Below are 13,117 nucleotides of genomic sequence, written 5' to 3' on the forward strand. Positions count from 1 at the left end.
CCAAAGAGGAACGTACCCCAACTTCTTTTGGAAACCATACCAAATTAACTTTGACAACAAAATGATTAAAATTGCAGCTTGTTGACTACATTTATTGCAGTTAAAAATATTGGTTTGTAATATCCATCTTTCTGAAAGCTAAACTTATTTTAATTAAAAGAAAAGCAACTCCAGCAGCAGCATGTTCCTGGATATAATTCCATATGTGCTTTGCCCGTGATACCTTGTTCAAAAGCGTCAGTGAATGCCAGCAAATTAATCAACTGCAGAGGGAGTCGAGGCCAATTCTGTGCTCACACATTCACACTTCCTGCAAGAATCACTGGGCAGTGACAAAATTGTAAATTTTTCCCATTGAGCACTTAGTCTCCTATGACCATCCCAACCAAAACCAGCCAATACAGCACAGACTGAAGATCAGAACTGCGATTTTCTTGGTACATATCGCTCGACTGTTCAACAGATAAACTCAGCCATTGAGCAGCCTTCAGCTTGTTCAATTTGTCATCAAAAGGGTTTTGGAATTCACATTGAGATCCAGCCCATGAAAATAAATAAGGTGGAAGTGAATCATTTCTGACTACATTTAACTAATTGGAGAAAGCCAATTAGTCTTGGGGGTAAATTTGCAATTAGCAAGTAGTACATTTAAAGTGGGGAGATGTAAAGGCGGAATAGAGACATTTTAAAAGATATTAATTAGAACATTTTGTGGCAACAAAGCCACCTCTTTCTCTCATATTGAATTGGACACCACATGAAATGCTTCGATAATTTCAACCTTGTTACCAGTGGGTATGGATTAAAGCAGGAAAAACTGTCCAAGTTCTAAATTGGTCTGATGATTCAGAACACAAGTTAGCAGATGTGGAAATACAAGTGCCATGATGGTGCAATATAGTGTTCTTCCTGAGTTGTGAGAAGGCAATGGGGACACACTGCACATAATCATGCTAAACTTGGGAGTGCTGGATGTGCTTGACTGAGAAATCTAAAAAAGAACAGTATTCTATTCTCTATCACAAACATTCCTTGCCTCGATGACCACAGACATTTGCCCAAAAATTTAAATGTACTTCTGAAATAACTAAAGGCATACTGCAATTACTAATTCTGAGAAAGTGATTTGTAATTCATCACAAGAATCTCAACTACACAATTCAAAATTTACTTTGCCGAATGTAGTGAGAGACTCAGTTTTCATTTCCAACACCAGTGGTAAAATCCACACAATAATTTTCCTTTTTAACAGGATTATGAAAATTCATGTTATGCTTTGGCACCAAGCGCACTTATGTTTTCTGCTAGTTATTTCCTTTGAGAACCCCTTTCAAATTGCTGTGGTCAATTTAGCTGTTTGAATGATTAAACCCATGCAGACTGCTTACCCACTTACTGGTCTTTGAGCCTATATTTGGTATCCTGTCCAAATGAAGATAGGATTCCTGTATGGTGATATAGAAGAAATGACAAGTGGACAATAGGAAGCCATTCATAATATTGGCTATCAGAGATATTCATTCACAGGAGATGAAACTAACACAGCAGTCTGCATGCTGTCTAACATGGCATTCCTAACTAAGTAAGAAGTCTCACAACACCAGGTTAAAGTCCAACAAGTTTATTTGATAGTAAACCCAGAAGCATTTGTGGTTTGCCCCTTCATCAGGTGAGTGGAGTGTTCTGGTCTCAAACAGAACATATAAAGGCACACACAGTTTACAGAATACTGATTAGAAAAGTTGTAAAAAATAAACTTGCTGGACTTTAACCTGGTGTTGTGAGACTTTTTACTGCGTTTACCCCAGTCCAACGTCAGCATCTCCACATCATTCCTGACTAAGGCAGGAACATTTAATGGGTTTACTTTCACTGGCCCCTGAATCATCAGAAATCCAACTGAGTCTGTCACTCAGGGAATGGGTGTTCCATATAGAAACATCATTTTTTAAAAACATTATTAAATCTTGGAACTATGCCAACATAAGTATGTATTATTGTAAGCTAAACTCCAGGAAATTCTAAGTGCAGTTAAGATCCTATCACAAAGAAAACACTACATTGACCCAAGAAAGACACAATTAACAATGATGTGACAAAGCAGTAAAAATACTGAGACAGGGTTATTTCATAGCACAGATGTTAAGGTGAAGTGAACAGTTAGACAATATCCCTACATGACAAAAGTTGGGGTCCACTTTCATAACTATTGTAGATGGTTTTTAGAATTAAAAAATATTATATAATTTAACATAACATTAAAAATGAATTTAATCCACACTTTTTGAATGCATAGTAATATTTCTTTAAACACCAGACATAGGAGTTGTACAATTCCAGTTAATCCGCTGCTTATGATAAAAAATAATAAATTTCAAACGATTTGTAAAATTGCTTCCATCTTTTGTAGGGTGCATAATTCCAGTCCTACAATCACTAAAGAAATCCAGCGTTACATATAGCAACAGTTTGCAATTGGCTTCATGCTAAAATTCATGAAAGAGCAAGCAAATGCAAAGCTGAAAGATCTTGCAGTTCAATTAGGAACTTATCAGTGATAGTTTCCTCAGTTTTCACCCTTCTTTAAAAAACACATTGGCTAGATTACACAGAGCACTGCAGTCCTAAACCACTACCATTCTGTCCTCCACTCTCCTCGACACTGGGCTAAAATGCTGAGTAGCTCCCATCATCCCAATGGATACACTGCAGCAATGTAATTTTGCCACTTTTAAGGGAGGGGCTGAAGCCTCACCTTAGGAGGAAATCACGACTTAAGAGAGCTGTCTGCTGATCAAATGATGGCCGTCCTGTAGTCCCCAGAGCCCAAATTTGGAGCAGTGGCCACTGCTGAGAGTACAGGCAGTCCCACTATGCCATTATGCCCAGATAGATGGAGCAGGTAGGGTGTGGCTGGGTTTGTGGGGTGCCACCAAAGATACCTGGGCGCCCCATAGAGAGCATCCTCCAACTCCACCTGGACAGCAGCCTACATAGCCAAAACTGCTGGGGTTCCAGCATGGTGGGGCTTCCCACCAGGGGTAAAATACTGGTGGCAATAGAATGGGCCCTAGAGCAAGCAAACCTCTGAGCTTCCCCTATCCAGAAAAAATTCAGATATGTCGGGATTTTATGTGCCCTCCACTTTCAAGCTGCTGGCGGGACACACAAAGTCCAATTCATTAGGTATTCTTATTGTACAGTAATTTTTCTCTGACATGCAAAAAGGGGCAGAATCACTGGTTACATTGGTGATCCTACTCTAAACAAGAGTTCAGAAGAACAGGATTTCTTCCCCCACATTCTCTATTACAAAGCACATACTAGGGAATAAAAATCCTGGGAAGTTCAAACGCCATTCTTGATTTAGTTGAGCAAAAATGTTGATTGGGTGTTTGTAAATGAGTGGTAATGACTATAAAATACTTCTGCTATGCTGTCATAACTGCTGTTTCTGTTCCTACTGATCTCTGACAGGCAAATTGAGATAACCATGTTTGTTTTGTTGGTAATTACAGCTAATTGGCCACCATTTGGCTGGCTGTCAAATATAAGTCTTAAACTGCCGCACAATTACTGAACCAGGACAGTGAGCCCTTTTGTATAATCACTGGTTCAACTTTTTCCAGATATTGTTATTAGAATAACTAAAACTTCAAATCATAGAATCCCAACAGTGCAGAAGGAGGCCATTTGGTCCAGTGAGTCACTAACAACAATCCCACCCAGGCCCTATCCCTGTAAACCTAATTATTTACCCTATTAATCCCCCTCACACTGGGGCAATTTAGCATGGTCAATTAACCTAACCCACATATCTTTGGACTGTGGGAGGAAACCAGAGCAGCCAGAGGAAACAAACGCAGACACAAGGAGAACGTGCAAACTGCACACATTCACTCAAGACTAGAACTGAACCCAGGTCCCTGGCACTGTGAGGCAACAGAGCTAACCGCTGTGCCACCATGCTGCCAGTAGCTTTTTTTTACCTTGTATAATTTCTCCCTTAGTTTTAAGCTGTATTCTTGTTTCTGCCCTGCTTTCCTTCAGTGAGGGGACTGAGAGGGGGATCATTTGAGCCTTTGGTGGACAGTGAACTTCTCCACAGTAAACAAAAGTATCGTTTCACATTCATCTGTAGGTCTTGAAACTCCCTGCTCCTTTTTTCTTCTAACAGTGACGTAATCTCCCAACTATTGGTCAGAGATAATACTTGCAAAACACACCAACCAAACATTGTCAAATCTGCTTGTCAAAACCAGCCACTCAAACACTAGGCTTCTAAAAAGGAGTTAAATATCATACCGCTGCCAAACAAAAAACAATTTATTTTGCCTCCAACTTTGCTCCCACCTCTTGTTGAAGGCAATGGCTCATGCTGAGAGACGGCAGAACTCCACCACCTCATCCCAGCAACCACTCGTGCAAATCTAGATACATAATGTTAGCAACCATGGACAGGAGAGTTCAATCCTGTTCTCACCAAATATTAGCACAGGTACACTTTCCAGTCAACTTTCACTTTCCAGTGAATAAGCAGGCATCAGAGCAAGAACTTGGGCTGATTCTTTTTCTCTGCCAATAAATTCAAAACTAATCTAAGGAAACACTATTTCCATAAATCCATGGGCCAGGATCCTTGGGGAGAAGGTGGAAGCATTTGGTATTGATTCAGTAAAGAGCAAATTATATTAATTTCTTTCAAAAGAACAAAATTTTAGGGATACAATGCATGAATAATTTGAGACATGACTGAGTAAATGTAGTGTTGATTAGGAGTAACAGGTGACTTTACACCTATAATACAATTTTTTAAAAATTATTAAATACTGAGGAACTGAAGAAATGGAGTGTTTATGAAAGTATTGCAGTTACTTCCAAAAAAATTCAATAATTGATTAAACAAACTGTTTTGAAGTTTAATATGAATGAAATACTTTCAAATTATTGAGGTAACAACCTGCTATTTGCTGATGTATTCATGCACATTTACTTGCAATTCAATTACCAAAGCACCAAGATACTTGTAGGAGGCAGCTGTCTTGCTAGCCTTGGAAAAGAAATTGGCAAAGGCAATGGGTCAGGTTTTGCAGTGCTGGTAACAGTAACATCTTCAGCGGGGCGGCACAGTAGAACAGAGGTTAGCACTGTAGTTTCTGGGATCCAGGTTCAGTTCCAGCCTCGGGTGACTGTCTGTGCAGAGTTTGCACGTTCTCCCAGTGTCTGCGTAGGTTTTCTCTGGGTACTCCAGTTTCCTCCCACAGTTCAAAGATGTGCAGGTTAGGTGGATTGGCCATGCTAAATTGACCCTCAGTGTTAGGGAGGTTAGCAAGGTAACTATGTGGGGTTACGGTGATAGGGTCTGGGTGGGATTGTTGTCGGTGCAGGCTCAATGGGCAGAATGGCCTCCTTCAGCACTGTTGGGATTCTATGATTTGCTGCTACTGAATGTCCCCCCTTGTGCAAATTAAAAAATTACAATAGATTATCTAATGCTACTCCCAAGAGATCATTACTTCAAATGGTAAGTAGGAACCAGTGTGAATTTGGGTAATTATTCACTAATAACAAATTAATTACTTTTAAAAATCTACACCCGGTATGGGGCCTGCTCTTAATTTGAGTACTTGATCCAGAAGCCCCCACCAGAGAGATCTTATAAAAATTCACATGGATTCAATTTTTTTAAAACATAAAACCTTTTAAAAGTTTGATAAAGCTTGCTAAAAAGTCTACAACATGTTAAGATGTTTTCTTAGACTTTCGAAATATGACTTTTTAATACGGTTTATCTGATGAAAATTATTGTACTTTTAAAAAAATGTTTCAAGTTTTAATTATGAGAAGTGGGGTGAATTTTGTGGGTTGACAGCAGATTTCTGCTATTCGCCACCATTGCCCTTCCAAGATTGACTTTAGCTTCAGGAAAATGGGCATTTATAGTTCACTGTGGAAATCCTGAAGTTGTGACCTGCTCCAACACAGACTGCCGTGGAGACCCCACATCTGCACAGTCTGTAATCAGAGAACATTTCAACATTCCCACCCCCACATTATTTGATTTGATTTATTATTGTCACATGTATTTACATTGTGAAAAGTATTGTTTCTTGCGCGCTATACAGACAAAGCATACCATTCATAGAGAAGGAAACGAGAGAATGCAGAATGTAAGCATAGAACGAGAATAAAAGATAGAATCCGAAGGGCACCACTTGCAAGAAGTCACTTTGCTCTGGCACCATCCCTCTCACTGCAATATGTGTTCCAGACACACTGACTCTGACTGGGGTACAGTTCCACACACATACTGACTCTCACTAGGGATGGGTTCCACACACACTGACTCTCACTGAGGGTACAGGTTCCACACACACTGACTCTCACTAGGGTACAGGTTCCACACACACTGACTCTCACTCGAGTATCGGTTCGACACACACTGACTCTCACTGGGTACAGATTTCACACAAACAGACTCTCACTGGACCATTCAAAACCTCTGCAAAAAGTTACACTTTGTTCAATCAAGTAGCACAGGATTTTTAATGGCAATGTGATTAATAAAATTTCATGAATAAGATAAATTAAGATTAAATTTCATAATCCTAGAGTGCTGTTAAATAATGAATTTGTAGATTTTGAACCAAATATTTTTAAAAGTTCCTGATTTTTCTTCAGTATACTATAGCTTGTATTCATCCCATATTTACCCCAATCTTGAATTTTGTCAATGTAAACTGTTTTAAAAGTAATCTTATTTTGTGTTTCCTGATTGGGAGTGGTGAAAACCCTTTTATGCGATTGGCTGTTTGGACTCTACACTGTGAGTGTCCAGTAAAGAATGATGAAGTCAGTTGTAGTATCATTGCGTGGCAATAATCTGAACAGAAGGCATAGCTGAGGTATTAAGATGCTACCTAAGCCATGGCGAAAGAAGAACAATGCAGACACTTGAAAAGTTCAAAATTGTTGAAGCAGAGATATTAAGAACATAAGAACATAAGAAATAGGAGCAGGAGTAGGCCATCTGGCCCTTCGAGCCTGCCCCGCCATTCAACAAGATCATGGCTGATCTGTCGTGGCTCAGTTCCACTTTCCCGCCCTCTCCCCATAACCCTTAATCCCCTCTCTTATCAAAAACCCATCAACCCGCTTCTTAAAAATATTTAGCGAGGCAGCCTCCACCACTTCAACGGGCAGAGAATTCCAGAGATTCACCACCCTTTGAGTGAAGAAGTTCCTCCTCAACTCCGTTCTGAACCGCCCCCCCTTTATCTTGAGGCTGTGCCCCCTAGTCCTACTGTCTTTTTTGAGCGGGAAGAGTCTTTCCACCTCTATCCTATCCATCCCATTCATCATCTTATACGTCTCAATGAGATCTCCCCTCATTCTTCTAAACTCTAACGAGTACAAGCCTAGTTTATTCAGCCTCTCCTCATAGCTCAACCCCCTCAACTCCGGTATCAGCCTAGTAAACCTCCTCTGCACTCCCTCCAGGGCCAAAATATCCTTGCGCAGGTGCGGCGCCCAAAACTGCACACAGTACTCCAGCTGCGGCCTCACCAATGCCCTATACAGCTGCAGCAAGACCTCCCTACTTTTATATTCAATCCCCCTCGCTATGAAGGCCAGCATCCCATTCGCCTTCCTGACCACCTGCTGCACTTGCAGGCTGGGTTTTTGCGACTCATGCACAAGGACCCCGAGGTCCCTCTGCACCGTCGCCTGCTGCAGTTTTTCACCCCGTAAGTAATAGTCCTTCCTACCATTCTTCCTACCAAAGTGGACCACCTCACACTTGCCAACATTAAATTCCATTTGCCATTTCCTGGCCCATTCGCCCAGCCTATCTAGATCCTTCTGCAGACTCTCCACACCCTCCGCACAATTTGCCTTTCCCCCAATCTTGGTGTCATCAGCAAATTTCGACACCCTACACTCGGTTCCCTCCTCCAGATCATCTATATAAATGGTAATTGAATAGGCTGTCTGTACTTAAAGTTAATAAGAAACCAGGACCAGATGAAGATACATCCAAGGACACTGAGGGAAGCAAAGTGGAAATTGCAGAGGCATTGGCCATAACTTTTCAGTCTTCTTTAGATTCAGCAGTGACCCTAAAAGACTGAAGAACTGCAAAACTTACACCCTTGTTCAAAAAATGTGTAATGATAAGCCCAGCAACTACATGCCAGCCAGTTTCAGTTCGGTGTTAGGGAAACTTCTAGGATCAATACTTCAGTGTAAAATTAATAGTCACATGGACAAATGCAAGCTAATTGAGGAAAGCCAGTATGGATTTCTGAAAGGAAAATCATGTTTAACTTTTTGAGGAGGTATCAGAAAGGATTGATGATAACAATGCTATTGATGTAGTGTACATGAATTTCCAAAAGGCTCTTGATACAATACTGCATAACAGACTTCTAAGCAAAGTTACAGCTCATTGAATAAAAAAGACAGCAGCAACATGGATACAAAATTGCTGAGTGACAAGAAACAGAGAGTAGTGGTTAATGGATGTTTTTCAGGCTGAAGGAAGGTTTGTACTGGAGATCCCCAAGGGTCAGTGTTAGGATCATTGCTTTTTCTGATATACATTAATGATCTAGTCCTTAATAGAAAGGGCACAATTTCAAAATTTGCAGATGGTACAAAAAATGAAAGCAGCCAGAAAGGTCAATCTTTTTTAAAGTGACTAATACAGTTTTAGCAATGAACTAATTGCAAACTTCAGCATGCACACAATAGCAAATTAGTAGTGATGAACTGACATTCTGATTCCATTTTGGCAGTACAATTTATTTTCTCATCAATTTCATTCGCATGTTTCTTCTCTTAGAATTATCTACTCCTTGCTGGGGTATAGTTCCTTAAATATCGTTGGCCATTATTCAGAAAAACTGATAAGTTAGTCAGCCACCAAGAAAGACATCCTTCTACCTGATACTGCAGGCACTGCCAACAAAGGCCATAGAATAGCAATCAAGGTGGAAATCCTCATCAACTCCTTTTTAAACCCAGGTTTCTAAAGCCGATTATGACTATACTATTTGATACCAGACTATCATCCAAACTGAGACAATGTGCAAAAGGCCACCATTGCACAGACTACGAGGTATTGCAAGTGAACTGGGACTATTTCCCTTATAATTATGACTGACTATTGTGGAGAAGCTCCAATCTTTAAACATAGGTGGCATGGCTAAAAATGACAAATCAACAAGGTGGGCTTGTGGATGCAAAATTGCATATCACCATGGTATGGTTAAATGCACTGAAGCCGTAATCCATCACATTTGAGCTCTCCATTTTTAGGCGAGAAGCTAATTAACCCACAATGATTTTTAAATGTTGGGGAGAAAAAGTGCTTTTGAAGACAGATAAAGTTCTTTCATCCACGTTATGGTTAAATAGGTCGCATCAGGTAAGACAGAAATGAATTAAATTTTCAATAATTCTAATGCTTTGAGATTTCAATCTGAGGGAACTTTCATCAGAAGTAAGTCAAATTTAGAAACCATGTAAGATAATAACTACACTTCAAAACTAGTTCGTGCCTACAAAGCACTTTGGGACACTCTGTCCTCTTTCAGGGTCTGAGTTAGCTAATACATATGTTAAAAATATTTCTGCCCTTGATTTTTTATATATCTATACATAACATTTGCAGTTTTCCTCTATAATCAGAAAAGACTGTTGTATCAGATCTGCATTGCAATATGCTCTTTGTAGCAGTGACGCAAGGTACAGATATACAGTCACCAACTAAATTATCCATTTCACGTGCGGGTCACACTATGTTTTGTTTAGTGCAAATAATTAGTAGGTGTGACAAGGGAGATTAAGTACATGCATTATGGTCTTCAGCTGTTATGACATAAACAGTGGAACAAGACTGAACCAGGTTAACAGTAAAAATGCAAGAACTACTAAGTGAATGCATTTTTCATTTCTTAGTAAGGAGACATGAGTTAATTTCATAACTATTATTTATAGCTGCAAGGATGTTTGTTAAAAATGTGTCCAATCCCTTTCATAAGTAAATGTTCTCTGTTAAGAGATTTAAAAGTTTAGCTATGAAACCTGGAACTTCATTTTATTGCACTTTACTTAATGGTACATAGCTGTTTCTTATGAGAATCTATGTGAACATCACTGGGTCAGCAATGGTTTCAATCAAGCCAGTTTCCTTGCATGTTCAAAAAAGGTTTAGGATCAGAATTTGAGTGGTTTTTTTGAAGATCTGTTACCGTTTTGTTCATTAGTCTCCCTGAGTGCACGCACTTCCTGTGGCTGTCAGGGAAGGGACACGTAACCTGTTTCTCAGCAACCTTTAGTGCTGCTTGTAGCGATGTACCAGGAGGTGCTCAGGATCAGCCTGGTGAAGACTACCCAATTGATTTTCCCTTGGAATGTACCAGAAATTACTGGGTCTCATCATAACAGAAACCCTATATAATACTGGTTATAGCTATAGAATCAGTAAAGCAAAAGAATAGTTATGAGTATGAACTGAAGAAAGTTAGAATCAAAATGCATTCATAGGTCTACACTAATGCAATGACCTTCTATAATTTGCTCCCATGTCAAACTGTGAAATCAAGTATGCCAAAGGGAGATCTGAGGAAATTTGAAATATCGCACTTTCCCACAAAAGGGAGGAAAATTAAAAGCTGAACAAAGTGAAGAAAGGAAGACAAAATAAATTCAAAGTACTAATTAATTATGCCAGAAATTACGTGGCAAAAATAATTGTTCTAAATGTGACTGATCAAACGACTTATGTGCTGTTTGTGTATCTACACATATATGTACAGTAAGTTAAGATACTGAAAACCTGAATGAACAGTACCAGTTTCATATATATTTTAATCAGGGAACGCCAGGTACATGAGAATGTTGCAAAAAGTAGAACCCTTAAAAATTAGTTACCATTTAATCAGTTTTCTCCAAAAACAAAGGGCAGCCCAATTATTAACAATGTTTATTTCAATATTTTAACAGGTTAGCTGCTCTCACCCTTGAGTTCTTGGATCCTCCCATTGAGTTGTCCGTGTATTATGGTTAACAAAATAGACTCGTCCATTATCCTGTCGTTTCTCTGGAAAAAGAAAAATCAAGACATTTCATCAACCTGACAATGCAAACATTACAAATGCCAATTTTTAATTCTGTGCTGTCTTATTAACTGCCAATTATGTTATTAGACAAGCTGATATATTTTATGAACAATTCAGAATGGTTTAGGAATATAGTGGGCCAACAAAGTCAAATCAAGTGGCAAGTGAAAGGACATCTTCTATCAGTTCTGTGAATGGAAGGTTAAGCAGCAGTGACAAGACAGCTGCATACTATAGGGCTATTAGAGTTATGAAATAAGGTCCCAGTACAGGCAGACAGTCAAAGCTGTCCATTACTCCAAAAGTTTCAGTGTCACAGTTGGCTTGCAAGTTTGTATGTCCCATGTCGGAGAAATAAAAAGCGTCTGTCTGCATCGTGCTGTGAAAAGTGAACCCTTTGCCAGCTGTGTCACTGAACACCACAAGTGTTTAAAGTCAGTGAGGTTTACAGCTTAACTATTTGTGACTCCACTTTTAAAATCCTCACCCTCTGGAGGATAGGTACAAGTGAAAAGGTTTGAAAGAAGAAAAGTACAGGGCAAAATTGAACCTTTATAAAAATTCTCAAAAGTGCACTAGTTCTGCTGTTATAGATTATTTTCAGCTGACTGTTACCATTTTTTTGGTCTCATGTACCTTTCTGATGATCCACCAGTTTCCTTTAAATAAATTTTAATTAAATAAAAGTAGTCTTCATTCTGAGGAAACAAGTATTTTACCAGTTAAAAGCCAGATCTCTCTTTTTGAGAAATATATGAAAATATCACGAAAAGTTCAACAACACTGCCTACCAACCCCAACAACTGAATTATTGTGTTACTGCTACTACATTGAAGAGAACTACTTCTTACCACCCACTTTGCGGTCTGCCAGCCTCACAGAACATGTACACGATTTAGTATAGAGAAAAACAACAGACCTAAATTAATAAATAGTCCAGCCCATTCACTAATAAAAAGCTGTCATCCATTTTAATATCCTATGATTCCATGTTGACCCTCATGCTTCTAGTTAAAGCAAATCAACTCCAGATGTAAATCAGAAGAACTACTGAATCTCTTTCAATTGACAAATGTTCATGAACTACCATGATTACAAAGAAAGTGGCTATAATAATTCACTTTTTCAAAAAGAAAATTAAGCACAAGGACTTGTGTAAGAAGCTAGAAATTAGGAAATTCTGTGAAATTATTTGGGCTTGGTTATGGCAAATGACTTAACTTTCAGCAGAACTGCTGGGTGCATGGGAGCTAAGGAGTTCCATAGATTATGGAAGAACTGAAGAAAGAATATGACAGATATATGCCAGCTATTCTATTTAACTCTTGCCTCCTATGCCAACTCACAAAGTAGCACTGTTACTTCCTAAGACCATTCCTCTATTCCCTTTTCCCCTACACAAAAGTCACTGCTTTAGATCCAAATTAAGGTTAGGTAATTAACTTGCTTTGCAAACAAAGCAAAACATGTTGATCCATTATCAATAAGGGATTATTTATGGTTTATATGCCATTTGGAATGTTTTCCGTGTCTCTTGTGTTCTTTCATCTTGCAAAAGATAGCATTGTTTAAGCCAAAAGTAGAAAGAAAATTATACTAAGGTGCCTAATGAGGTAGGAGGACCAAGCACACCCATTCTGCAGGGAATTTAAAACGCAGGGAGATTTTTTTAAAAAAGGAGAGGCATCACGAAATTGATATTCCCAGAACATAGACTTCAGGAACACCTTAAGTGATTCATCACTTCACTATATCACAATGATAATCAGTTGCCACACACCAAGAACACAATCTCATTTGCATTGTTAGCGAGTTTGAGAAGTTCCCAAGTTAATTCCATATATTCCCCATGGGCTGAGAATATCAGAGTGACCACTATCCTCAAACTGTGGAAACCAGCAGAAACTTTCATGAGCCAAGACTGCAAACTTTAAAAAATACAAGTGGGCACTAAACGTTTCTGATCTTTTCAGTGCCATTACTCTTTAGCA

General features: G+C 39.0%; 1 protein-coding gene across 3 annotated transcripts in view; it reads right to left on the bottom strand.

The window, feature by feature from the left end:
- Window positions 1–13,117, bottom strand: part of wwp2 (WW domain containing E3 ubiquitin protein ligase 2) — a 214,609-nt gene that overhangs the window by 38,757 nt on the left and 162,735 nt on the right. For all 3 annotated transcript variants that reach the window (XM_080186797.1, XM_080186798.1, XM_080186796.1), the window contains exon 12: window positions 11,026–11,107. In XM_080186797.1, the coding sequence (XP_080042923.1) occupies window positions 11,026–11,107 (82 nt within the window). The remainder of the gene's footprint in view (window positions 1–11,025; window positions 11,108–13,117) is intronic.

The sequence above is a fragment of the Carcharhinus amblyrhynchos genome, chromosome 4, assembly GCF_965287045.1.
Source record: "Carcharhinus amblyrhynchos chromosome 4, sCarAmb.v2.hapA, whole genome shotgun sequence".
In the NCBI taxonomy this organism is placed as follows: domain Eukaryota; kingdom Metazoa; phylum Chordata; class Chondrichthyes; order Carcharhiniformes; family Carcharhinidae; genus Carcharhinus; species Carcharhinus amblyrhynchos.